Genomic DNA, 27151 nt, shown 5'->3' on the forward strand with positions numbered 1-27151 from the left:
TACCAAAGGATAAATGTGCTATATTAATGTGAGTACGACGGACAAATGCACTGCAGTAGTAAGCACGTCATAGATACATAGAATATTGTCTCTCTAGTCTGAACATAGATAGAAAATAAGTTATACTTGTTTTTGTTTTCCATCACAGTAGGAGGATAGCATACAAAGTGATTGGTTCAGTGGCCACAAAGCAAGCCAAGGGAGAAACCATAAAGGAGGGCGTAGGGCACTGAGAATGGTGGCCATGTGCCAAGGACGCTGCAGTCGCAGGGGCTCCCGCAGGGAACAGGACCTCAGACCTCTCAGGTCAGCCTTCTGAGTTAGCATGAGGTCCCACTTGACGACAGCCGGTGGCTGCATCTGAGCTGGGATGATTCAGGCCCCTGGGTGGGCGGCGGAGCGGGGACGGGCGCAAACAGCATCCAGCAGGCCAGCCCACTCTCCCGCTGGTGCTATTGGACTTCTGTGATTTTAGGAACACGGGCCGCAGAGCCAGACGGCACGGTTTGCTTCTGTGATGTGACAGATGGCCAGACTGATGGCCCACCACATGCTGGCTGGCCCTCCTCCCTCGCCAGCCTGCTCTGGGAGGCCGCGGTGCCCTGCGTGCTTGGCCTGTTCTCCAAGGTTCATAGCCCACTAGCGATGCTGGGATCCTGCACATATCGCCACAGCAGAAGGAAGGGTCTGAGGTCCTGGATCTGAATCCTCTACCACATGTGACCTCTGTGACTTCGGGAAGGTCACCTGAATTCCTCTGAGTCTCAAGTTCCTCATCTGTAAAGTGGGGGGGACTGATGCTTACTTCCTTGGGGGCTGGCAAGGGCCGAGCGGGATGCTGTATGTAAGGTGCCCAACACGGCTGGCTCCTGGCACACAGGAGGGGCTGGATACATGGGAGATGGATCTGAGCTTCCAGACATCAGGGCTGGGTGAGAAAACACCAACCTCACAAAATCTGGGGAATAAAGCCACCCTGACTGGCTTTGGGTTGAGGATTTAGGGCAATTTCTTTACCTTCTTTCCTGCCAATTTTTTCTCCTCTCTCCAGGTCTGGGATTCTTTGAAATGAAGTAGGGGTAGGGTTCAAGGGCAGGTCTGCCGAGGCAGACACAGCCCGAGCCTAGGAAAGCACACAGCTCAAGGTCGTGTCTCTTCACATCTGGGACCAGGTAGAGGATGCTTCTTCCTTCCCCGCCATCCCTCCCACCAACCCCTGCTCCCCACAGCAGCCCCTAACTCCCATCTCTCAGACCTGGACCATTTTTCCCCACTGGGAAGCCGAAGAGTGGGGACGGCACTGAAAACAGCGAGTGCCTATTGAGTGACAAGCATTTTCCATCTGTTCTGAGCCCAGGGAATCTGGAGGTGGATGGGCCACCCGCGGACAGGTGAACTGCCTCTGCGGGTGGTGGGAGATGGGAGGGAAAGAGGGATGGAGACCTGGGCTTGAACCTGGGGCCCTGGGAGCACTCCTGTGCTTCTACCAACGCTGAGAACTTGGAGATGTGTCCAAAGACCAGCCTGGAAGCCTGGGGCTCCCTGTCCCCTCTCATCTGCAGTGTACTTCTCAAGATCTGTGTGTGTATCTGTGTGTGTGTGTGTGTGTGTGTGTGCGCGCGCGTGAGCGCGCGCACACATCTCATTCTCCCCCGTCCCCTCTAACACCTGCCTGCTCTGAACCTCCTCCTCTGTCCATCACTCAGCAACTTTCCTCTTGGATGGAGGCAGCAGGTGGGCGGGCAGCTCGTTGGGCAGCTCATGCCCCTCCAGCTTGACCTTGATCAGGTGGTTGGCCAGTGCAAACTCCTCGTCATCCAGCATGCCGTCCTTGTCAATGTCAGCCAGCTTCCAGATCTTGCCCAGCACGCTGTTGGGCAGCTTGGAACGCACCATCTCCTTCTTGGCATTGGCCCCTGTGATCTTGCCATCCACCGGTGACAGGGTGTAGAAGATCTCGTCGTACATGGGCTTGTCCCTGGCCACCACCCACTCGGCGTCATCGATGCCCTCCCCAGCCCCCTCCCCATAGCCATGCCCGAAGGGGCCGTGCAGGGTGCCCTCGAACGCCCCGCCCTTCACCATCTGCACAGGCCGCTGTGTCTCCTCCTGCCGCACCAGCACCATGAGCTGGGCGATGTCGTGGGCCAACATATCATCCACCACCTCCAGCAGCTTGCTTTTCAGTGGCTGGAATTTGCTAAAGTCCTGGGCCTGCAGCTGGTCCTGGGAAGAGGAAGAGAAAAGAAGGTGAGCGTAGGAGGCAAGGGAAGGAGCTATTTCCCCTTGTTGGGGATGCTGCCTTCTGCTAATGCTGGAATGTTCACAGCCCTGGAAGCTAAGCTGATCGCAAAATAATGAAATATTGAAAGATATGAGAGAGGAGAAGAAAAAAAAGGCACATTGGCTCTTGGTGGAAGCTTTCAGGAGAGGACAGTCGCAGGGTCTAGGGAAGAAAAGGAAATGGAACAAATATTGGTTTGATCCATTTATCTGGATTCCCTTTAATACGCTGGAAAGCAATTACATCTCTCTTTCAGTTAGTTTTGGCTATTGAAGGATGGTTCCTGAATGCTTTGTCCTCTGAGACCGAGGCGTATGTGTCTCTGTGCTCTAACCATGGTGGTAATACTGGGGAGCACTGCAAATGCCTCACTGCGTGATCTCATTTGCTCTTCCGGGGCCTTTCTGAGGGAGGGGAATCACATTCTATCCCCATTAAGGGAAGGAAAGACGGAGGCACAGGCAACTGAAAACAAATCCTAATAGAAGCCAAGGCTCATCTCCAAACCAGTGATTCTTACTCAGGCTGCTCATTGGAATTAGCTGGAGAGTTTTCAGATACCCGTGTCTCCCCTGAGGGTTCTGACACAGTAGACACAGGCAGGCAGATTCTGTAAAAGCCCGCCTTCCTGCCTTCCCGTGACACCCACACCACATGGTGGAACAAATATGTTCCACTTGGCGCATCTCTGTGATTTTGAGGCGTCTGAGTCGAGAACACCCGGCTGCTCCTTGGTCTTTTCAGTGACAAGGTGAGAGCTTTCTGCTCTAGCCATTGGCTCTGACCACAACAATCTCAGGACACTGGGCAGAGGCCAGTGCACAGAAATCTCAGGGACAAGCACATCGAGTTCCCGGCAGAAAAATTCAGAAAACACCCACGGCGACATTTTAAGAGCGAGTGTCAGCTTGTGCGTTTCTCACCTCCCCTCTCAGGCAGGGCCAAGCCTAGGAGGCAGGTGGGGGCCGGTGGGGGTGTGCAGGGCAGAAGCAGACTAGCCCAAGGTCCCTGGCATCTCTCTCAGCCTGTCCACGTCGAGGTGTGTTTGGTGGGCTCCCAAACGGGCAACCTAATATCTTCCAGGGGGCACAGTGGGTGCTCCCATCACCCCACATCGATGGCCCACCAGGACGGCCATTTACATGGTTGGTTCAGGGCACCGGACAACAGATCCTAACATGTGACTGGCAAACAGATGATAAGGTGAAATCTGTATGCGGCAAAAGGATTCCTCACATTAAAAATGGGGTCGTGTGGTCCCTTTCGAATGCTGTCTTCCTAAATGTTTGCTTCTAGAGCACAACATTCTTTTCTAATTTTAATTTTTTTATTTTAGAGAGAGAGAGTGCACGCGCGCACATGAGCAGGGGAGAGGGACAGAGGGAGAGACAATCTCAAGCAGGCTCCATGCCCCCAGCATGGAGCCCCATGCAGGGCTCAATCCCACGACCCTGGGATCATGGCCTGAGCCGAAATCAAGAGTAGGACGCTCAACCGACTGAGCCACCCGGGGGGGCCCCCAGATCGTTACATTCTTAACAGAAAGAGAAGCTGAAAGTTGAAGTATTCCAAGCCACAGCTGAGTGACAAACCTGAGTTATGTTAAAGTAATTCTGAAATTAGTAACTGGCTTGTGGTAGGTGGTTCCAGGAATGAATGGATACATGAACGCATGCACTATTTGAATGTCTATTTTTTTCTCTTCCTTTTAGCACATAGGAAACTAAAAATGCCTGTTTGGGACCGTACTGATGTTCTGAACCTCCAGTCTTAAACTGAGAAATGAGTTCCCAAGCCAAAGATCAAAATCAGCAACGAGAGCAAAAACAATTATTACAACTACATGTGCTGCTATTCTTAAAAAAAATTTCCTAATTCTCAGAAACCTTTTATTTATTTTTTTAATGTTTATTTCTGAGACAGAGACAGAGCATGAATGGGGAAGGGGCAGAGAGAGAGAGGGGGACACAGAATCCGAAGCAGGCTCCAGGCTCTGAGCTGTCAGCATAGACCCCGACTCGGGGCTCAAACTTACAGACCACGAGATGATCACCTGAGCCGAAGTCAGACGCTCAACCGACTGAGCCACCCAGGTGCCCCAGAGAAAGCTTGTATTTTTAAATAATTACAGAACCATGAGATGCTGCAAAAATTGTACAGAGAAGTAGATCCCCGTGTTCACCACTCAGCTTCCCTCAGTGGTGACATCTTACCTAACTCGAGGCTGCGTTTTAAGAGCCAGGCCCTGGGCTAAGTACCTTGCAAATGTTATCTCACTGATGATGCTCATAGCGTACATCTAAGGTGGGTGCATCGGAGCCTGAGGTTACAGATGAACAGGCAGAGGCTCAGAGAGGATCCAGTTAGCATTGGTGTGGTGGCTTCTCACTTGGACTGTGGGGATAGATTCTGGCTTTTCTACCAGCAGCCTGTGTGAACAGCACACTCAGAAAACTGCCAGCCATTAATTACACAGGTCAATTAGCTTTGTAGACCTCAGTCGGCTCCTCTGTAAAAGGAGCAAGAAGAATGCCTCCCTCAGAGGACCGCTTTGGGGACTAACGTGAGAAACCAGGTGTGATGGTGCTAGGCCAAGATAGGAACCCACGGTGTACCCCAAAGAGAGCAGGCTTCAGTGCAGACTTCTGCTTCTTCATGGCTTGTGTCCCAAACTGCTCCCAAGTGGGAGCTCAGAGGTAAACTTAGGCACTCGAGGGCCTGGAGACCCTGTGTCAGGTGACATTCCATATCACGTGGCATGGCAGGGATTCCAAGCTTGTGGTGGCCGTGACTGGGGGAGGTCTAAACTGGAGGTATCGGGTCCCAAGCATCATGATACCCCAGCCTCCCTGGGAGCAGTGGGGCTCTGTGTTCTCCCCAGACCCAGGTAGGACACCTGCTGGGCCAGCGGTGGTCCAGCATGGAGGGCAGACCTGGGGCCATCTCCTTGCCTTCTGATTCTGGGCAATCGGACTGTCCCTTGTCCTGGAGCCCCAGACCCCTAGTTACCTGCATCCTTTTCAGGTTGGGAAAGTCCCCAGGTGAGATCTGGTGCTCACGCTCGATCCGGCCGTAAATCTCAGCCAGGTTGTTCACCAGCTCCTTCTTCTTATTATCCTTTCCGAATACCGACGGCATCTCCTTCTTCAGGGAGCTGATGATGTAGGCATGAACCTGAGAACCAGGAGAAGAGAGAAATCTTCCGATCAAGACCCTTGGTCCATTTCTTCCCTCCAGGGTGGCTCTGGCCCCCTCTCTTCCCATAAATCCCTCCTCCTGCTGCTACCTCTGCAATCATTTCCATCTCACCCCCTTGCTCTCTCATCGCTCGCAGCTCTGAGCTGTTTTCCTAGATCACGTGGGAAAGGTGAGACTATGGGGGGAGGTTAAGGTCAAGGCAGTTCTAGGGATGGTAATTACTGGTGATGATGTTGAGGACGAGGAAGCCAGCAACAGCTAACGTTTCCTGAGCACCTCTGACGATGCCAGGCACTGTGATGGGGGCTGTTACATTCCTTGTCTTACTTCACCCTCCCACCCCTTCATTTTAGAGACATCGAAAGAGGCACAGGGAGACTAAGGACCTTGCCAGGTTGGGATCACATTTCATAAACTCCAATCTGGCCACCTGACGCCAGGGCCTGTGACCAGAACCACCACACTATCCTGCCCCAAGCTACTGGGGGGGCTCAGCTGGTGCCCATGATGCAGGAGCTAGAGGACACCGACCACCCCCCTGGCCCGCCCCAGCAGGCGATAGCTCAGGGTTGCAGGCGGCAGCCCCTGACCGACCCACCCCGAACCTCCCCGTCTTCCGGGGGACAGCCTCACCTTGGCCAGCCTGGCTCTCTTGATGAGGTCGTTGAGCTTGCGCAGGGCAGCATTTCGCGGCAGACTCTGAATATCTCGGAACAGGTCCTGCTCCTCCGCCTCGAAGAGCTTCCGGTTGTCGGGGATGAGAAGGGGGTGGGACCAAAAGGAGCCGATGTAGACCCGGATCACCTCCGGGGTGTTCACAATCTTCCCCAGGGACCACATGAGGGCCCCGTACACCCGCATCAGCTGCTGCGTCTCGATCTGGTCCGCCTTGTTCAGCACCACGCGCATCTTGTCCTCGTGGTTCTTGAGGGCCTTGATGACCTCTGAGAACTCGTCAGAGATGTCCAGCTTGTGGGCGTCAAAGAGCAGGATGATGCGGTCCACCCGCTCGGCAAACCACTCGAGGACGGCCGCGAAGTCGTACCCTGCGGCAGAGGGGCGGTCAGGAGGGGGGGCCTCCGTGGCACAGGGAGGGGCCTGGGGACAGGAAGTCAGGCACCGGACACAGAGTCTAGGGAGTCATGCCTGGGTTCCAGCCCCCCCCTCCCCCCCACACGTCCACTCTTTGGCCTTGAACATGTTAGTGTTCCTGAGTGTTCTCTCACCCATAGATGGACATACTAATAGCACCTGACTAATGGAATTATAAGGACTAAATACACTCCGAGCCCAGCACATAGTTATTAGTAACATCATTATTCCCATTTAGTCTTCTCGTTCAGGCAAAGAGGCTCTTTCAGCGACAGGGCTCAAGAAAGTGCTTCGGGGGTGGGCTCTGCCCAGCAACCAGGCAGGGGTGTGGTCAGTGCCACGGAGATACGGGGGCACAGTGACTCAGCCAAGACCACCTTGCTGGTAGGCAGCCGCTGGGGCACAGAACCCAGCTCTCCAACCCCAAGTTCAGCGCTTGCTCTGGCGGGCAAGACGTTCACTTCATGGCCCCATTTCACCCCCGCAGCATCCTTTGAGATACGCAGGATGAGGAGACTCACCCCGGCTTTTCAGAGGAGGAAACAGGTTCAGAGATGAGGTGACAGTCAAACGGCCCCTAAACGGTGGGGCCAGGGCTGGACCACACCACCTGGGCCCTGGGGTCCCCACACATGCGGAGGGCAGCTGTCTTGCATGTGGCCACCTCCCTGCCTCTCCACCCTTTCTCCTTCCCTCCCCAGGGCCCAGGCCCACCCAGTAGCTCCCACAGAGTCCAAGAGGCCTGTGCATTCCTGCTCCAGGCAAGCCTGCAGGCTGCACCCACTCTCCTGCTCTCTGGAGCCTGGAACCGGCAAGCCTGCCCCCCTTGGTGGCTGGGGAGGGCAGCAAGGATCATTCCCAACTGTGGCTGTGGTGTGCAGGCCTCGGGCAGGGCAGCCCAGAGAGCATGCTGCAGCTCCTTGTAAACAAATCCCAGAGCGGCCACTCCCAGTCGGCTGGGCAGCTAGAGCCCAGCACTTAGTCGACAAGGAAGCAGAGGCTCAGAGAGTGTGCAAGGCCCCCAAGGGAGGGGTGGAAGCAGGGTCATGTCTCCCCCCCCCCCCAAATCAGGCCCTCTGGTCACCCCTCCATGGACTCAGGAAAGCAAAGGGGCTGAAGAAGCTGTAAAGAAAAGAGGCTCCCGCCTCTCCCACCTCTCACCAATCCCTGATGGCACCAGCCATTCAAGGGGGGGGGGGGAGCACGGCAAAGGCTTGGGGGGAAGTAAGGGCAAGGCTGACCAGCCCCCACTTCGGGGTGGGGAGGGACAGTAGTAGCTCAGTGTGGCCAGAAGATGACGGCCCCTGCCCATTCCCGTCAGCCCAGTGTTCTCGAGGTAGGATGTGCTCTGAAGGGGTCGCCTGAGTAGCACTGGCCTGGCAAGCTTACTTCTAGTTTCTTTTCAGCCATTAAGGTGCTGTGTGTTCTTGGGCAAAGAGCCTTCGGTCGCTGGTCCCCGGTCTCTCTGCCTGTCAAAGCAGGGAGCTGGACAGGAAGACCTCTGAGCTTCCCTTCTCCCTGCTTCTAAGACCAGAGGGGTGAGGGTGGAGAGCAGGATGGATGAAGGGGAGACACGAGGAAGTCCTTGCCAGACAGGGAGAAAGGAGGCTGGGGGCCTCTGTCTTAAACACCTTGGGGGGCCTGTGTGAAATCTGCTCTTGCTTGAGGACAGGCTTCTGGAAACCTTTTCTGGGATTTCATAAGCACAGAGGTTTCCTATTCATCTTCCCACTTTTGCAAATTCTGCATGCTGTGACGAGTGCTATCAAACTGCAAAGTCCGTAATGCCAGGCGCTTTCTCCCGAGGTTTGGCCACGAGGACCCGAGGACCAGGTGATGAGGGCGTAGGCTTCCTCAGAAGCTCAGCCTCCTGCTCCCAGCTCTTCAGAGCCTAGCAGCCTCCAGGACAGGTAATTGTCTCTGGGATGGGGGGTGGGGGGCGGACAGTTCTTAGGCACATCCAGGAATGGGAGCATCTGAAAGGCACAGATGGACCCATTAAGCAAAAGGCAGGGGACTAGCTCTCTCGTTTATCTTCCGTGTGACCTTAGCAAATCTGAACCTCAGTTTTCTCAGCTGTTAAATGGGGATGATAACACCTGACCAATGAGGGGTCAGTGATAGAGCCACGGCAATAGGATTCAAGAGCACAGGGAGGGCCCGGATCAGTCTGGAGGCTCTGCTCTAATGTCTGGGGTGATAGGTCCCCTTCCCTGGCTGGTCTTGGGAATGACTCTGAGACCCCCAGCAGGGACTCGTGAGCACCTGCAGCAGCTCAAGGGCTTATAAGACACGAACTAGGAGGTGGAGGGAGATTTAAGCCCCGAGAGACTGAGCAGCAAAGCTGGTCTTCTCGGAAACCCTGGGATTACGTGCAGCAAGTCTGGCTCCAGGAGATCTGGTCTGCAGGCATCAGGCCCAGAGACCTCGCAGCCTGCAGCGACCTGGGGCTCTCCCCACTACCCTCCAGGCTCCAGAGGACTGGAGAGAAAGCATTTCTAAGTAATGCCAGGCAGGAGGAAATCAATGAGACAAACACAATAAGCAAGGCAACTCCTTAATCACCCACCGGCTTCCCGCATATTCTGAAGACCAAAGCAGGGACGCTGACAGGCAGCACATTTCTTTGTATTTTCAACCACACCGTCTCATTTGATCCTCATAACTGTCCACATGCCAGGAGCTACACAGGGCACACACATCTTACAGGAAGGGGAGGGGACAGAGAGGTTAGGGGCTGGCCAAGCTCACACAGGCAGGTTGTGGCAAACTCGGGACTAGACCCCAGACCCTTGACTCGGGTCCACACTCTCTTCCTATGCATAGCCATGTGTGAGGCTGGAGCTCAGAGGTCTGAGCCCTCAAACCAGGCACTTGTGGTGGGTGCATAAAAGGTCCTATCCTGCCTCCCAAAATCCCTTTTGAGATTTAAAGACATTTTAGCAGAAGAGAAATAAAAGGGCATCAATTTTCAAAACGTGGGAAGAGTTCAGATGCCAATGGGGAACAAACACCACACTACATGCCTCCGAGAAGTAACCTTAGAAGTGGTCTGAGAGACTCATCACAGGCCTCTGATGACCATAAGGCTGCCGGCAAGCCCTTGCGACATGCCTCAGGACTCTGCTGCTCTGCCCTGGCTCATGGTGCCCACACAGGAGCATAGATACAGCATGGAGTCTGGGGCCCCACTCCAGTGAGGGTCCAGGGACAGGCCAGGGACGTGAGGCTGCCAGGACCAGCCTGGACCCTCCAAGGTGTCCCTGGGGGGACCAGAGATGAGAGCCGGCCCCATTCTACTCCCCAAGCTCTTCCTGGGCAGGTGATGATAAACCACTCAAAAGCCGCTAGACTGGGTCTAAGGAGACCAGCCTGCGTTGCAGCTTTATAGCCCGGGCTTTTCCCTGCTGTGGCCCTGCTGAGCTCACCCGTAAAGGAAGGGATCCACGGGGAGGAATGTGAGCCCCAGGCCCAAGGGGGTGCTTTTCTAGGGTGGGGCCTGTGGGGATTCTAGCTGACAAGTAGCCAGGAAATGAGGGTCCCAAGTGTGAGGACACTCAGGCTTCCGGAGCCCCTCCCACTTCTGCTGCATTTTGCTTCTTCCCAGTAATGAGCCTGGGGCTGGGCACATCCTGTCACTTCCAGGAACTGCCTCCTCTGCTGCCCATCCCAGGTCATCTTCATCCAGAGACAAGTGCTGGCCCAGGACCTCCTGAGCTCAGATTCCCGGACGTCCCGTTTCCTCTCTCCCCCTCAGACACCCACCCGAGGCCTGGGCGCAGGGGCCATACCCTGAACAAGGGCCACGCTTCTTCCAGCTCTGGCCCAAGGCTGGGTGCTCCCTCCCGTGAAGCCTGAGGCCTGGGGAGCCCTTGGGAGCAGCTCACTTTCCAGAATGGGGCACCCTGGGGCCACCGGGCGAGAGGCGGCTCTGTGCAGATTTGATAATGGTGCCGCTTTTGGCTGGTGAGACACAGCACTGTGCCTGGCATGAAGCTCAGTAAATGGAGCGTGGGCTGGATTGTAGGCTCTACGCGCCTCTCAGCTGGGTGAGCTTGTACAGGGCACGACCCATGGGGCCATGTCCTGTCCTGAGCTGGCTAGAGGAAGGACAGAAACACCAGATCTGTGGTATGGCCAAACCCAGAGCTCTGAGGGACCCAGGCAAGAAGCCGCACACAGAACATTTGGTTCTGTGCACACACGGGTGTGTGTGTGTGTGTGTGTGTGTGTGTGTGTGTGTGTGTGTTGTCTGGGGGGGGGGGATAGTGTATATGGAGGGAGTGGTGGGTGCGTGTAGACGTGGGGGTGTATATGTGTGTAGGTATAAACCGGAACTGCCAGGTTCTATGGCGGAGAAAGGATGAGAGAGGTTCTGCATACTGGAAACTTTCCTGACACCTGAGGGTATCTGATGCCCTTTCATTCCTGGTCTCCTTGGAGCGCTGAGGGCAGCAGTGCCCGGGCTGGCGATACAGTGCCAGTACCCAGCTCCCAGCTCTGGTTTTTATCACAGGCTGCAGGGAAGGCAGAGGACTGACTGGCTTGTGTAGCCATTCGTGGGCCATCACTTCTAGAGGTCAGTGTGGGGTGGGAGGGGACAGGAAGGCAGGTAAGGAAACCAAGCACCCAATTTGCTGAGGGCAGCCACTGAGGTCCAAAGATGAAAGCAGGCAGGAAAATACAAGAACAGGGAACAAATGGAATGGGACAGGAGCTGAGGAAGGCAGGAGTCCCTAGAAGTAGGCTGCCATATACAGCTGCACAGGCTGTGCACTGCATTCATAAGGGAGGCCATTCATACAGATTACTCATTACTGCATAATGGACAACCCTGGCTGGCAGATAAAGGGGAGAGAAGGGAGCTCACTGTCATCCAGGCCCAGAGCTGATGTCTGGGTTTCCATTACCATCTGTAGGCCTCACAAGGTCCTATGATAGGTATCATTATCCTTGTTACAGAAGTGGACACAGGCTCAGGGGAAAAAATGTGGCCTGTTGAGACCCATACTGGTTCTAAAAACTGGGGCTTTGACCTCCCAGTCCAGTGCCCTTGGAAATCCCAGAGGCTGAAGTCCTCCCCGGGCCTACCTGCCAGGCTGCACTGCCTTACAGGTCTATGTGCCACCTCCCTGCTCCCCAGCCCCCAGGTAGTTCAGATTGAAAAGTCATGGCTCTCCTGAGCCTTCCTTAAGGACACCCAGGCGGCTAATGTGAAACAGTAAATCCCCTTTAGGCCTAAACTCAGGATGGGCCCAGATGAAACTGGGGCAGGGCGGGGGAAGGGGGGGGGGTGCTGATAAGGAGGGAGGGGAGTATTTAGGGAAACAAATAGAAGCCACACGGAGAGCCACCAGAGCCTCCCCTCCACAAGGGTTGGACCCGAGCACCGCAGTGCTCATGAAGGTCCAGAGGAGAGGGTGGGTGAGCCTGTCTTCCCAGGGCCGTGGGCTCTATGTCTCCAAACCAGCTCCGCCTCAGCCCCAGCACCACCCGGAGCCCAGGCTCCCCCACTGACGTCCCACTGATTACATGGCGTGTTCACACAAGGCCCCTCCTTTCTTCTTCGCCCCTCGTCCCAGGTGTCACCTCCTCAGTGAAACAGGAGGGAGGGGCAGGGCATTTTTGCTGGGGCCTCTACCTACCCCTGCTCCCACCTACTCCAGACTGAGGTCCTGACAGCAGGCTCTGTCTTTCCTGCAGGACAGACCGGGGTCCAGAGGCCCTGGAGCGGGCTGCTGACCTGAGGGCCTCTCCCACCATCTTCCCTGTCTACCCTCTGTCAGGCTGGCTGTACCCACCCACACGGCCATGGGGGACACCCCCCCTCCCAACGCCCAGGGCTGAGCTGGGTCCTGCCACCCCAGAGAGCGACCTGCTCCCCGCAGAGAGGAAGCCGGGCCAGCTGGCAGGAATGCTCAGGGAGGCCCAGCTCTGAAACTATGGGCCTGTACCCAGGCCAGCACCAGTGGCACTTGGACCCCCTTAGTACAGACCTGGGGGCACTGGCTTGTTGCCGGTGAGGCAGTGGGCTCTCCTCCTGGGGGGCCCGGGGCTAAGTGGGTGCCGGCGCCTGCAGGCCATGCCCTTGGAGGAGGTTTCTGGGCCCCACCATGGCGGCACAGACATGCTGCAGGACAGACCTTGGCGGGCTGCAGAGCACAGGGGCCAAGGCACAGGCGGGAGGGAAGCAGACAGTCACCTAAGGCCACTGCCCAGAGAACCTCTCTGCCAGTCCCAAGACTTCCCTTCCCGGAGGCTGACTTCTGAGTGCGGACTTGGCTCCAGTCCAGTTCCTGGCTCCAGTACTGGGGTGGGAGTGGCTTGGCATGGCTCACCAGAGACACAGCCCAGAAAGGGCAGGGGGGCTACCCAGGGCACACAGCAGGAGGTGGTGGGAGAGGCTGTGGTGGGGTGCCAGGGGCAGACTTTTAGTTTTGTACAGCATCGTCTAGCATTTTAGAGCTAGAAAAAAACCAGTGATGATGATGATGATGATGTTTATTCATGCTTACTGGGCACTTGCTACGTGCCGGGCAGAGGGATTTTTGTACCTATATTATTTCTTTTAATCCTCAAACAAGCCTATAAGTAGAGAGAACAATTTCCCCCTATCTTACAGAGGTGTAACTGAAGAACCCTGCCCGAGCTCACGCAGCTAGGACGCGGCAAGGCAGGCTCGGCACGCTGGCCGTCGGGCACCGAGGTTCCATCCGCTAACTGCCATGCCTGGGGACCTCCCTTAGTGAGCAGTTACCCCATATCTGTCTGGAGTTTTCAAAGTGCTGTTACATACCAGCTCCCCACTCTTAGGCCCAGAGCACGCTCGCCTCCCCACGTCACTGGATGAAGTTCTCTGCAGGCATATGCCTTCCCTGCAGATCTCCCCAGGCCAGGGACCACAGGACCTTCAGAAGCAAACCAGGTCTGGCCCGGGGGTAGTGCCTCTTGGGGAACGAATCAACCCGATGAGGTAAATAAGGCAGATAATTGCTGGGTCCTTTTACAGAGGAGGAGACGGAGGCCGGCTGTCGCCTGAGCCACAGTGGACCCAAACTGTCCCCTGGCCCCTGCCTAGGACTGTCCCCACAGCACACCAGGTGGTGTCAGCTCATCAAGGTAGGACAGGGTCCTGGGGGTCTAGCTCATATATATATGCATATATATATTTAATGTTTATTCATTTTTGAGAGAGAGTGCACGCAGGGGAGGGGCAGAGAGAGGGAGACCCAGAATCTAAAGCAGGTTCCAGGCTCTGAACTGTCAGCATAGAGCCCAATGCGGGGCTTGAACCCACGAACTGTGAGATCACGTCCTAAGCCGAAGTTGGATGCTTAACCGACTGAGCCACCCAGGCGCCCCGGGGTCTAGCTCATAGTACAGAAGCAAGAGAACATACCGGAAAGGACACAGCACAGAACCAGAGTCCATCCTCGCAGGTGCGTCACTTACCTCGGCTGATCCTCTGTTTCTCCCCGGAGAGGATCCCTGGGGTGTCGATGACGCTGATGCTCTCCAGCACCGGGTTGGGCAGCTGGGCACACACAAACCTGCGCAGGGCGAAAGCAAACCCGCACTGTCCTCTCACTGGCTCCCGCACACCCTCACACGTGCAGACGCACGCCAGCCTTCCCAGCCCTGGGGGGCGGACGTCCAGAAGCCTGGCTGCCTTCTGACGCCGACCCCCAGGCTCCAATCCAGACTCAGCCTTAGCACCAGGCCTGGGACCTGCACTTTGAGGAAGCTCCCTGGCTGATCCTGAGGCAGCCGTGGTCCTGAATTCGTGCAGCCCTGTTATCAGGGACACTAGGATGTCCAAACCTCAGTTTCTGCCCCCACAGCACACAGTCTGGTGGGGAGAGGAGGCATGTGCATGGGCCACCACAATATGAGGTGGGATGGGACCAGCATGTCGAGGGGGTCAGGTAAAGGGCTCGGGAAATCCAAGGTGCAGAGATGGCTTCCAGGGACAGCTTCTTGGAGGACGCGGCATGGGAGCTGGCCTTGATGAAGGAGTCCCACCACCCGGGAACATTTATTTGGGCTTCCAAATGCACCGCTATCGAGATAGTAGTCAAGCCTTGTGAAAGGAAATATTTCTAGGGCTACATCCTGAAGTCTCAGAACACCAACTGGTAAACCTAACGTAGGCCCTTCTTCAAGGCCCCTCTCTTACACGCCGTTTTTGGCGGAAGCCAAAAAGGGGTCTTACTATCTCAGGTTCAGCGGGCCTCTGCTGCCCAGCGAGATGGCAGAGAGGCAGGGTAGGTGAGGAGGCTGGGACACGCGGACGGGAGCATTAGGGAGGGCTTCACAAAGGAGGCCAGAGTGGCCAGAGTGGGGCCGAACAGGGAGGCAGGGTTCACATCACGGGGGCCTTGAGAGGTCTGGGTTTTATACTGAGGGCAACAGAAACCCATTTATACTGAGGAACATTTTATGCAACAGAGTGACTCAGTTAGATACGACGGTTGTCAGCAAATCCGGTTCAGTTCGTCAGATCTGTATGGAGTGCTTGCCGTCTGTATGGAGTGCCGGGTGCTGGGCTAGATGATGGGCTGGAAGAGAAAATGGCACGGCCCCTGCCCTACCGAAGCCCACGGCTCCTCAGGCTCTATGGCACACCCAAGTATCCTACAAGAAACCCCACATTTTGCTGAAGCTGGCCTGAGCTGGGTTTCTGTCACTTGGTGACCAGGTAGCCATGTGCATGGGGCTGGTTGGGGGCGAGGGCTGTGACTGAACCTTCACCCAAGCTGAGCTCCTGGAGTGAGAAGGGCAGGGGGCTGAGGGTGAGCCCCACTGAGGGGGACACTGGGTCACAGAAGCCAGAGATAAAGGGGACAGAGCCAACAGGGAGGCCGCAGGAGGGCCAGGGAGCTGAGAGGGAACAGTGGCTGAGAGAGACCCATACCAAAGAGAGGCGGGGTGAGGTAATGGTGGGAAGTGTCTGCTGTTCACCATCACTGAGAGGTCATGGTGACCTTCACATGGGCAGCTGTGATGGGGGAAGCCATGCTCCCCAGGTGGTGGGGGAAAGGAGGAAATGAGGAGGTCTAGTCAAGAAACTTGAAGGTGGTAGGGTCTGCTCCAGGGCTGTCAAGAGGAGATATTTCTACATGGGAGAGGGGGGAGAGGGTGGTGTCGTTGGAAAGAGGGAATCCCTGATGGTGAGGTCCCTGAGGAGCTGGCCCAGAAGCACCTGTTGGGGGGAGAGGAGGTAGACGCGGAGCGGAAGAGAGGACGCAGCTCTCTGCAGACCGGTGGAAGCGGGCGGGGACAGAGGCAGGGGAACACTCCATGGATCCTGGCTTCCACTTTCTCTAGAAGAGGAGGCAAGGCCATCTGCTGAGGGAGAAGGAGGCTACGGGGGTTGGATCATGTTTGGAACACGACCCCTGGGCAGCACTGAGATGGGAGCCAGACGTCTGTGGTGCAGCCTCCATGGGTGTGGCTGCGGGGAACTGGAGGTGCCTGGAAGGGGGCTTCCTTCTTCCCTCGTGTCCTTCCAATGGACATGGCTGGCAGGTCCCCCTCCAACATCAGTCTAAACACCCGTCCTTTCAGCTCCTGAGTGCTCCGGGAGGAAGGCGCAAACCTCACAGTGCTCAGTCTTCTGCTCCTAGGGCTCCTGCAGCGAGCCATATTCTTCCATTCTTCTCTGCTCACTGGGGTTTCTCCCCCCAGTTTTCTCCTGCCTGAGATGTCCTTTTTTCCCACCCAGACCCTGGAAAGGGCCATTTCACTCATCACTGACCAACCCATGTCAAATGCCAACTTTCCCCCAGAGGCCGTGTCAGTCCTCTTGCCTGGGAGAAGCATATTACTCTTAGCCTATTTTACAGACGGGAAAGGCGAGGCATAGAGAAATTAGGTAATTTGTCTAAGATCCATGGTGCCGTTTTGATAGGATTTGGGCCCAGATTATCTGATGTCAAAGCCCATCATCTCTGCCTTTACTCTAAATACCTCCTATTAAAGAAAGTAGTTCAAATTGTTTAAGTACAATGCACATGCGAAACTGTGGCGTGGCTCTATATGACAAGCATGATTGGGGGGCAGCCTGCATTCTGGTTACGTAGAATAATAACGGAAATGTTGGGCCAGCCTGCCAAGCATTCCCTACAGCTTTTGCCACTCACATTGACATAATACCCCTGGTGACTGCAGGCTTACCCTTGTCCCAGGGGAGGGGAGGTGACCTGTCCAAGGTCTCGCAGTGAGTTTAGTAAAGAGGCAGTGCTCAAACTCAGGACTTCCACCATCATCCCATGGTTCCTTCCACCCAGTAAGAACAACGTCCAGGAATAGAGAGGAACCTTCCTCTACCTCCTTCCAGTTGGATGCAAACCCCTTCCCTAGTACAGTTGACCCTGGAACAATGAGGGTGTTAGGCGCGTCATTTCCCCCACCCTGCTCAGTGGAAAATTCTCATATAAATGGACCCACGCAGTTCAAACCTGTGTGGTCAAGGGTCAGCTATATAGACAAAAGCTGGGAACTACCCAGAATAGCCCTCTCCACTTTCATTGGAGGGAGGTTTAGATTAGGGGGGAGGTGATCTAACTCTGGTACCCTTCCCTGTTCCATGATCAGGAATTAGCCCTATATCCCTAATCTGTAGTGACCGACTCAGTTACACTCCCAGCAAGAAAGGAACAACCAAGAGACACTGGGTATGGAAAAGGCACCGAGCCTCCCAAACCCCTCCTCTTCCTTCCCATACTCCAGGAAGAAAAATAGAGAACACCCAGGACACGTGCTCCCTGAGCACTCACCTGTTCAAGAAGGCATTGCCAAAAGCGTTCAGCTTCCTGAAAGGTTTCTTAGGGTCCACCACCAGGGCATTCCCAGGGATGATCCCCTCCACCTGTCCGTGCATCACGGCAATGAAGGAGTCGGTGGTCGGCTCGGGCCCAATCCGCATGCCTGGGAAATCCTGTTCCAGTAGATACCTGGCAGAAAGATGCACGGTCGTAAGGCAGGGACTCTGTTCAAGCTGCATGTCTGCCACAGGCAGGTGAGGACGTGAGTCGTGGCAGAGGGGCAGAGGGACCGCGACAACATTCCGCAGTAGGGACGCGTTTTCACGGACGGAGAATCCAAAGACCTCTCGTGGAGGAAGTGGGATTTTAGCTGCACTTAAAATATCTAATCTGTCCCCCTGGTCTTTACCTCTTATCCTCTCGGAATCAGTAGTTGGAGGGCGAGGAGATGCAACATTTGGCTCAGAAACAAGGTGTGGGTTGACACGGATTCCTGCAGGGGGCGCAGTGGATTTTACAGGTGGAGGCAGCCAGCTAAGATACTGGCAGTGAGGCTAGGTAGGAAAGAGACCATCCACAGACCATGCAGGCTTTCCGTAGGTCCATATGCCAGCCATTTAATATGAGACATAAAGACAGCTCCTGCATCACTAGTGTGAAGGGACACTGCGCCAGGCCCATCTCCGTGTCATCTACGAGCGCTGGTCCCACTGTCTAGCATCACTATGAGGCTGTGGCCTGTACGTACATCTCTTTGCTCTTCTTCAGGCCTAAGCAGTGAGAGCCCAAGGCCACTGCCCCTCTCCACAGCCCCTTTTAGAAGTCAAGAGCAAAGGCACACGGCGAGCCAGAGAATGAAGAGAAGGAACACGGAGGCCTCCTGGGCCAGTGGTCCTCAGCCCCGGTGGTGCGTTTGAGCTACTGTGTAGCTGTAGCCAGTGGTGCCCAGGCCCCAGCCCGGAGGTCCTGTCCCCCCCGGCTCAGGGGTGGGGCCCGGGCCACCGGACTGTTCTAGGAACTCCCTTGAGGATTCTAACGTGCAGCCCGGGGGGGGACATCCTGCTCTAGACAAACCTTCCCATTTCACTGATAAAACCACTGACACCGGCACTCGATAGCATTTCCACCTGCCAGAGACTACGCTCATCACTTGGAGGACGTCATCTTCGACAGGCTTCACGGCGGCCCTATGGGCAGGTACTGAGGAAGCCGAAGCTTCGTAGGGTTATGTGGCTTTCTCCAAGTTAAACAGCCAGTAGTACAGCTGGAATCCAAACCCCTATCAGTCTAACACCAAATCCTTTGCTCTCCGGCCGTCTTCCGCCCTGACAGCAAGCTGATCAAGGCCCCACAGTTTGGGGCAGAGCTGGGACCGGATGCCATGACTCTAGGGCCTGAGCTCTCTGCCCACCTTACACCTCCCCAGAATGGGCCTGGGGCATGGGTCCTGCTCTGCCCAGCAGGCTGGTAGCTGAGGGTTTCCTCTGGCTCGTCGACATCCTCCTTGTGCCTTCGGGAAGTGTTCTGAGCTACTCGTTTACTCTGAGGCACAGGGCGGTTCGAGCCGGGTTGCTACGGGCTCCCTCCCCAAGGAGCCAGCAATGAGCTGCTGCCCAGGAGGCCACCCCCGCCTGCTCTGGAGGGTTTTCCGCCGCCTTGGGAAGCCTCTCATCTCCCTCCCAATAATCCAAGTGTGAAGGCAGGATTCCCTCCCGTCAGAGGACCATTTTGAAAGCTGGCTCCTGGGTTGTGCTAACAATAAATGACAGCAGCTGCACACTTGGACAGTGCATCTGGCTTTCTCAAACACACCTTCTTTGGGGCCTCAGAGGAGAGGTAAGGCATCTTAGCAGCCCAGGGCCAGCGACCGAGTCTCTCTAACTGTGAGGGACATGCCCTTCAGAAGGTACTTGCCCTTTGCGAACCTCATTACCTCGCTCCATAACCTGAGAGATTATAGTTCTGGTTTATGAAGCACCTGCCATATGCTAGGAGATGTTCTAGACTTTCCATGCCTTATCCCACTTCATCTTCCCATCTCTGATGTGAGCACCATGGTCCTTACCATCAAATGGGCCTAATAAGAAAGCCTATCTCATAGTGTTGCATTAGATACAGACGCCAAGCACTTAAACAAGCACCTGGCACCAAGATTACCACTCGTTGTAAAAAAGGAGGAGACATGGTCACACAATGTGCCCCAGGATATGCAGTCAGTAAACAGCAGAGCCGGGATTTGAACCTGGCACGTGGGCTTAAGAATTCATGCTCCTAACCACTACGTTCACTGTTTCCGTTCCTGCCTAAGGTCCCTCGACCAGGAAGTGCAAAAGGGCTGAGCCCCCCTAGGGGACCAGAAGGAGGCGTGGAACAAGAGGACCCCAAGGGGGAATGATCTGGCAGGAGGCTGGCCAGGGGCCAGGCTTTGGTGCTCATAAACCCAGGAACGTACTCTTCTCCTGAACACCCACCGCTGGGGTTCACCACCCAGTCTCCATGAGTGGGATGTGGCACACAGAAGTGGCTGCTATCGGGGACCAGAGCAGGGCCAGGGCCACTGGCTCTACAAGGCCATTCTCGGAACCTGAAGCTGCTTCATGAGAGTCAAGGCTGTGCCCGGGAAACCCCACCCATTCTTGCCTGTGCTGGGAAGGGGACACCTGTGTGGGCCTGGGTCCCGCAGGGAGTATGGCAAGTGTGAATTCTGAGGCTGGAGGAGGGTGCCAGATGTCACCAAAGGCCTCAGGGACAGCCGAAATAGAGACGGATGGAAAGAAACATTTCTGAGGCAGCCTCAAGAATGCCCAGCCTGAAGAGGGCCAAATGCAGTGACGAAGTATCTTCCTGACACAGGCACCTCAGATTCCAGCCCCGAGAGAGACATGGTGTACCAGCAGATGAACAAAGGGTGACGCTTCCCAGCATCACAGAGGCCACTTTCCAGGATGTTCCAGAGCCGCAGCCTCAGGCAGCCAAGCGAGGGCCTGGAGGCTGGGCCCGCTGTCCTGGCGTCTCGGCTAAACCCACATGACCTCCAATTTGCTGACCACACACGGGTCTGGAGAAACACAGAATCCCATGAAGCCACCAGCAAGTCCAGGGACACAGTCGGGCCATGCAGAGAACCCAGGGCTTGGTAAATTCTCAGGGACATCTGCGTATGGCTTGCAGCAGCGAGCGCCCCCTTAACAAAGCCACCACTGTGTCCAGAAAGGAAAACCTGTTGAGAGAGCTCATCACTGCTTCTCTATGGGGAGTGATACAGATCGCCTCTGTTGCCAGGCAAGAAATGTTCCCACAGTAGTGTAAGAAAAGAAAAGTGAATTCAAGCCTGGGTGGGAATGGCTGAGATGGGGACACACAAGAATCAAGAGGGCCAGGCTGGCGGGGTACCCGCTGTGGGGTAGGTGTTGTTCTGGGACCTTTACCCAAATGACTCCACTTAATTGGTCCCAGACGCACTATGGGATGGCAGCATTATTTCAGTTCCACAGTTGAGCAAATTGAGGTAGAGGTTGCTCAACTTTGGGGCCAAAGAACACTACTGAGAGGCCCTAAGAGCTGAAAAGATTTGGGTAGCCCTCCTCCCCCCAGCCATCCCATGCAAAATGAATAAATACTAAACCACAATATAGGTGTAAGGAAGTCCCAGGAAATTCTGATTTTTCCCAGGAGGATGAGTTTTCTTCATGTTTTTTTTAAAGCAAATTATTTTCTAACACTTTCCTCATTTGTTTGTGTCCTGCTTGGCTGGCAATCTAAGCATGTGGCCTGCTTTACTGGTGACCTAAGCCCCCAGGGTAAAGGCATGGGGCCAAGAATCTTAACCCGGTCTGCCTCTGGACTATCCATGTCTGCAACAGCGGGGGCCAGACCTCAGGCTGCAGCTCTTACTTTACAGACCTTTAGACTCGAAAGGCACATGTCACTTTCTGCTCTGTGTTCTAGGTATCTGTGTTGTACATCTGTATCTTTGGTCTCAGTCTCGGGGTCTGAGCTTTTGAACGGGGTCAAAACAGTAATACTTGCCCTATTGGGTAATACTGGCCTCAGGAGGTTTTAGGGACACCGGAAAGCACCCCATAATCACAAAGTGAGGTAGTGGATGGTTGATCCTCGATGGCCGTGTTGAGGGCTGAGTCGGCTCTGTGCTCCACGGAGCAGCCACCCCTGTCCCCGCCACACAGCAGCCTCTGCCATGGGACAAAGCAGCCCCAGCATAGAGGAGACTCGTGGCTGGGCTTTCGAGCCTCCCATTAGCCTCCCCTTGCCTCTGTCCACCCTGCCACAGGCTGACCCACCCAGTCCACAACTAATCCAGCACTGCCCACAGGATCCCCTTGCCACCCCTCCTCCAGCCCTTGGAGGTAGAGGCAAGATCCTCACCTCCAAAAGGGCTTCCCCCACCCTCCTGAGGGCCGGTCTCTAGGCCTCTGCGTATAGAATCAGCTTGAAAGGGGAGAGCAAATGAGAAAGCCCTAAGCACAATGCTTGGAACATAACTGGCACTATATTGGTTCTTTCCCTTCCTAACTGGAGAGTAGTAAGTACTACGAGGTGTTCGTTGCGATTCACATGTTAGAGGTGAGGAGACTGAGGTTTGGACAGGTTAGGCCTTCCTGACAAGGCCTCTTAGCTAGGACTATTGGAGCCTGGATTCTGCTGAGCCGGACTCTGCTCTTTCCATGGCCTCACTCCATTGTCAATGGGAATGGATGGAGGCCTTTCTCCAGAGGTCCCCTCCTGCCGGTGAAAGCTTCTCTTGATGACCTCCAGACACCTGACTTTCAAGGCAGATCTTAAGCCAGACCTGAGGCAGGTGGCCTAGGGCTGTCTACTCCCTTGAGTAATACTCAGGCCTTATAAGAGGTGGGCAGATTTCCACTCTGCCCCACTGAGGGACCAGCAGACCAGAGCCCTGATGGGAAAAGATGTCCCCTGACCTCAGCGGGAGGATAGGAGTGAGGTGTGGCAGGCACTGTGGCTGGCAGGATAGACCTTGCAGAGGTCACTGGGTCTACGTGGAATGGTGGCCCCTGTCTCTAGCCGTTTGGCTTTCTGGAGGATCATCTTTCTCGTGGTGGTGATGCTATAAAGCTGGGGATGAGGCCTGGGCAGGGGGGATGCCAGGGCTGTGAGGAGAGATGGTGCAACACAGCCAGATGCTGAGTCACCTTTGTGGAAGGATGCAGAGAGCCCCCTGAAGAAGTGGGGGAGTCCAAAGCGCCCACTGAGTAGCCCCCCACCTCACCCCTGCAGCCCCACCGCGTGCTCATACTTCAGAGTCTGAGTCTCGTAGAAGGGCCGCGGGATCCTCAGGACCAGCCCAGACCTCCCTGTGCAGACCCAGGCAGCTTAGCTCTGCCAGCCTCAGGCCCCACACTTGATCCCATAGTCCTCTCCTTCAGCTCCGCGGCCGCCCAGCCAGGCCTCCCTTCTAGCCCACCAGAGCACCGGGGTCTTCCTCAGCCCCCCGGGGCGGCCCCAGATGCAGCTCCGGGACTGGGGGCGCCAAGTGTGCAAGGGAGCAAGGGTTGGAGGCTGCCAGGGCCAGTCAGAGGAAGAGCGAAGGGAGGGGATCAGCAGAAGCAGGAGGAAGGCTGCCAGAGCCAGAGGGACACAGGGCTACTGTATCGAAAGAGGCAGCCTGTGTGGAGGGAGCAGCCGCTAGGCCAATTGATTGTTTATTTTGTGAGTCGGGGTTGCCGGGCCTTAGGCCAGGGAAGTTATTTCAGGCAGAGAGCATAGCACATTAATTAGTTATTAGAAGAATGTCCTTTTCTGCACGTTCTTCCTGAGATGAGAAATAGACCCTGTGGCAAGTACATATAAATGAAAGTGGATGGACACTCAGAAGGCAAAAGGCCAAGGGCCAGGGAATGAAGAGGCAGGTCTGTTTCCTAGGGAAACATCCCTCACAGGTCCAGGCCTGGCCGGAGCCTGTGAATCACGGTGCTTCAGGCAAGAGGCAGAGGGAGGGAGCACCGCCTTAGCTACTCCAAGTGGAGCCTTCTTTGCTCTGGGGAAGGGGTGTGGTCTCACCTTACCCTCTTGGAAGGCAACTCAGAAATAGGATTCTTAACACCAAAATTAAACATAAAAAAATTAAAAACAAAGCAAAACTGCACAACCCTTGGCCTAGTGATTTCACTTCTGGGACTCCCTGAGAAAACAGTGCAACGTGTGGAAAAATATTACGTGTAGAGCGAGTCGACAATAGCAAAAAATTAGAGACAACCTAAAACATGCAAAAGGAGCGGACAGGCTAATGAATAATTTGTATATACATATAGTGAAATATCATGCGGCTCTTAAAAATATTGCTTACAAAGACTTTTGAATTTCCATAAAAAATGCTCCTCCAAGTGAAATAAATTAGCATATAGAATTACATTATGGCATGAGCTCAACGGTGTTATAAAATAGCTAAAAATACTAGAAGGATAGATATATACATATGATATTTAAAATGGTCTCTCCCGAGTCATGGGATTATGGGTGATTTTTTTTTTCTCCTTCCTCAAATTTATTCTTGTCTCCATTTTCCAATGGGGGAAAAATAGCTGTTCAGTGGATTTAATGAAAAGGAAGGAAAAGATATAATTTGGTTTTGGAGGGATTCCCTATGCTGTAAGCCTTGCTACTCTGCTGGTGGGCTCGCCCTCAAGGCGGGTGGCTTTGACTGCAGGAGCTAAATTCATTTACTACAGGATCCAGGAGGGAGAACTTTTGTACTTGGGGGATAAGAAAGCGAGGGAACTGCCTCCCCCCACCCCCCTCCAGCCTTCCTGTCTCTCTTAGATAAGGAATAATCCTTGGGCAACTCGACTCTGCCCCTCTCTTAGGCCCAGTTAACAGCCAGCATGACTCAGGCAAAGCCAGGGGAGTGTCTCAGTCAAGAGTCACTTAAACCTGTAGGCTGCTTCAGGATCCTGCCCCCAGGGACACTTGCCTTTTCCCCCTCACTCTCCCCTCCCACTCCGTGAACCTCTACTGGGAGCCTCCCATAGCTGAGACCCCAGGCAAGGCCTCAGGGAGCGAAGGCACAATAGCAAGTTCTGGTGCTACCGAAGGAGAAGCTCTAGATAATAATAACGTACTAAGAGTTATAACCGAGGCGTGTCCGGAGGGCCAAGGAGGGCTGTGCAAGGGCAGGAGTCATCTGTAAATGGGAGGACGCGGGCTACAAAGGAAACCTTTGTACAGAACCTAGGTAGCTCTGAAGTGCCTTTGGCAGCAACTAAGGGAAATGGATCAGATCAGGGTTCTTGCCCTGAGATTACATGTAAATTTGTGTATGTGCATTTTTCTACAGACAGGGCCAAAGCTTTTGTCAGAATTTCAAAGGATCTACTGACCTTTTAAAAAGTTGAGAAAGCAATGGATTAGATTCATTGCGAAGAGCCCTCGGGCTCTAACAATGTCAGCTACCCAAAAGCCAGTAGCTGCCCACCCCCTACCTCCCGCACTTCTTTAGAAATCACTCAGCCCCTCAAAGCCGTGGAGCCCAAGGCTGTCCACCCTACAAAGAAAGGCAAGCCCGATCTGGTGTTCTGTTCCGACAGGACATGTTAGCACGGGGCAAGCCCTGCTCCCAGGCTTGTGTATAAGCTTCGTTGTTAGGGAAAATTGGTAGCTAGAAAATTAGGAAGCTGACTGTTAACTTTTCTGCTCTCCTTGCCAAACAAAGCACAGTGCTTTGCATGTTGCAGGTGGCCCAACTATAGTAAGATTTGATTTGAATAGAAACAGGACCCCTGCTTTGAAACCTGCAGGAGATGAGCACCACTGATTTGGGGAGGCCACTGCACCCACTGCCTCGCTAGAGGGCTCTGACTCAACACAGAGGGCCAAGGAGCACCTGCAGCATTTGGCAATGGCTGTAAATGAGGCCAAAGAAAACCTCCTGGCCTTGAGAATTGTGTGGACTGAGGACTGGGGAGGAGCCTATCCTGTAAAGATGGGGAAGACTGTCATTACTCCGGTGAGCAATGCACGGAGCTCTCTGAATGCAGGGTGGACAAGCTGACTCCCTGAGGATCCCTCCGGCCCTAGGATTCTGTAACTCAAGGGAATAGATGACTCACCATCAAAGCCACAGGCATTTAGCCAAGCGCGTCCTCCCATGCATCTAGGACCAGCCTTCCAGGTGGGCCTCCTACCCAGTTAACACAGCATGGGACCGTCATTAAGCCCTCGGCCTCGGTCATTTCACCTGCCGAGTCAAGGGGCTGGCTGAGACGATCACCAGTGTCCCTTCCACCTCTAAAAGACTTTAATGTTATTACTAAGCCATTATGATCAAACAAGGGAAAAGAAAAAGGCATTCTGCTTCTGACACTGCTTCTGTCCAGTCTCTGAGAGACAGATGTAGGTCTGCTCAGAGAAGGAAACTGGTAAAAAGGACAAGTGGCACTACCCAGCAAGGGCTCCAGAGTCCCCAGCCCACCTCATCAGTGGCAACTACAAAGCCCCCAGGGGAGTGGCTGAGCCCTCTAAAAGGCAAGGGAGGTGGTCCTCGCCACCGAGGACATGTCCCTAAAAAGTGAGGGTGTGAGACTCCCCCACCAGCAAAAGGTGCTCTTGTGACCAGGAGCTTTCTCACTTGTGCCTCCTGGACCTCAGGTTCATCATCCATAAAATGGGGAGAATAGGGATGACTCTGAACTTCTAACACATCAAACCGACCTCTTGAGTGAAGGGCAGGGAGGCACTAGGTAGGGGAAGGGGCGGGGGCAGCATTGAAATCGTGGGGGTAAAGCTTTGGACACACAAACACCAGAATTTCTTCAGCGCCCTCAGCGGAAGGCTTCCGGTTTTTCCCCATGCAGGAGGGGTCACCGGGAGGACCTAGGCGTGGGGCGGCTCACCTGATGAAGGTGGTCTTCCCAGTGGAGTACTGGCCCACCAGCAGGACCATAGGCTTGTTGTCGAAATCAGCATCCTCCAGGGCGGGCGAGTGAAACTCATGGAAGCGGTAATGCTCTTCCAGGGGCAGCAGCTTGGTCTTGTAGAGTTTCTTGAGCCCCTCGCTCACCGTCTGGAAGACCTCGGGGTCCTTCCTCCGGCGGTCGTCGGAACCCAGCCAGCTGAACATCGCGGCCGCCGCTCGCCCCCCGCGCTCAGCCCCGCGTCCGGCGCCCTCGGCTCCTGGGAGAAGGGGCCCCGCAGGACCCACCAGCCGCTGCGAGCCGCGCCGCCGTGTCACCCGAGCGCGGGGCTCGGCCGCACCATGGCCGGGAGCGCGGCGCGGGGGTCCCCGGGGCGACGGGAGCGCGCCCTGCCCAAGCTCCTGGAGCCCAGCCCAGCTCCCGCTTCAAGCGGCGACCCAGGAGCGGGGCGGGGGGGGGGGGGGGGGGGTAGGTGGAGAAGAAATTATCTGCGCCGGGCAGAAGGGCTGCGATCTCGGAAATGAAAGTCAAACCTGCAATTAAACTGCAAGATGCCGGGGTGCGATGCCGGGTCCCCGATTTCCCCCCCACACCGCTTGCGGACCTCCCCTGCCCGGGCCCTGGTGCAGCGAGAGGATGCTTCGGCTCGGCTCCTGCGCGGCCGGCCGGCCCAGGGGAGGAGGAGGAAGCGCTGGCCCGCCCGGGGACAGCTCAGCATCCGCAGCCGCAGCCCGCAGCCCCAGGCGCCGGTTTAAATGCCAGCCGTGCAGGAAGCGGGCTCGCGGAGGAAGTCCCCGAGTACTGGCAAGGCCAGCCCGGCCCGTCGGCCTCGGTGCCGAGAAGCTGAGCAGGGCGCCGCCATGTGTGTGGGCAGGCGCTCCGCTGGGGACCGGCGACCGCAGCCTGGGAAGGGAGGGATG

At 55.3% G+C, this 27151-nt stretch overlaps 1 protein-coding gene across 1 annotated transcript; it reads right to left on the minus strand.

The window, feature by feature from the left end:
• On the minus strand, positions 1 to 27151 carry EHD3 (EH domain containing 3). The gene is made up of 6 exons (XM_019448219.2): positions 26211 to 27151; positions 17353 to 17529; positions 14027 to 14124; positions 6116 to 6528; positions 5294 to 5458; positions 1 to 2226 (listed from the first exon to the last, which is right to left on the minus strand). The coding sequence occupies exons 1-6, from the start codon at positions 26435 to 26437 to the stop codon at positions 1699 to 1701; spliced, it is 1608 nt and encodes a 535-aa protein (XP_019303764.2). The 5' UTR covers positions 26438 to 27151; the 3' UTR covers positions 1 to 1698.

Source organism: Panthera pardus, unplaced genomic scaffold (genome assembly GCF_024362965.1).
Source record: "Panthera pardus isolate Hobbes unplaced genomic scaffold, ASM2436296v1 HiC_scaffold_26, whole genome shotgun sequence".
Taxonomy (NCBI): Eukaryota; Metazoa; Chordata; class Mammalia; order Carnivora; family Felidae; genus Panthera; species Panthera pardus.

Bases quoted from the DNA above. Each gene is read 5' to 3' on its own strand.
- EHD3 (XM_019448219.2), bottom strand. From the start codon at position 26,437: ATGTTCAGCTGGCTGGGTTCCGACGACCGCCGGAGGAAGGACCCCGAG. The intron at 17,530-26,210 runs GTGAGCCGCCCC...TCTTTCTGCCAG, and splicing joins GGGAAGACCACCTTCATCAG to GTATCTACTGGAACAGGATT. The intron at 14,125-17,352 runs GTGAGTGCTCAG...CGCCCTGCGCAG, and splicing joins GGCAATGCCTTCTTGAACAG to GTTTGTGTGTGCCCAGCTGC.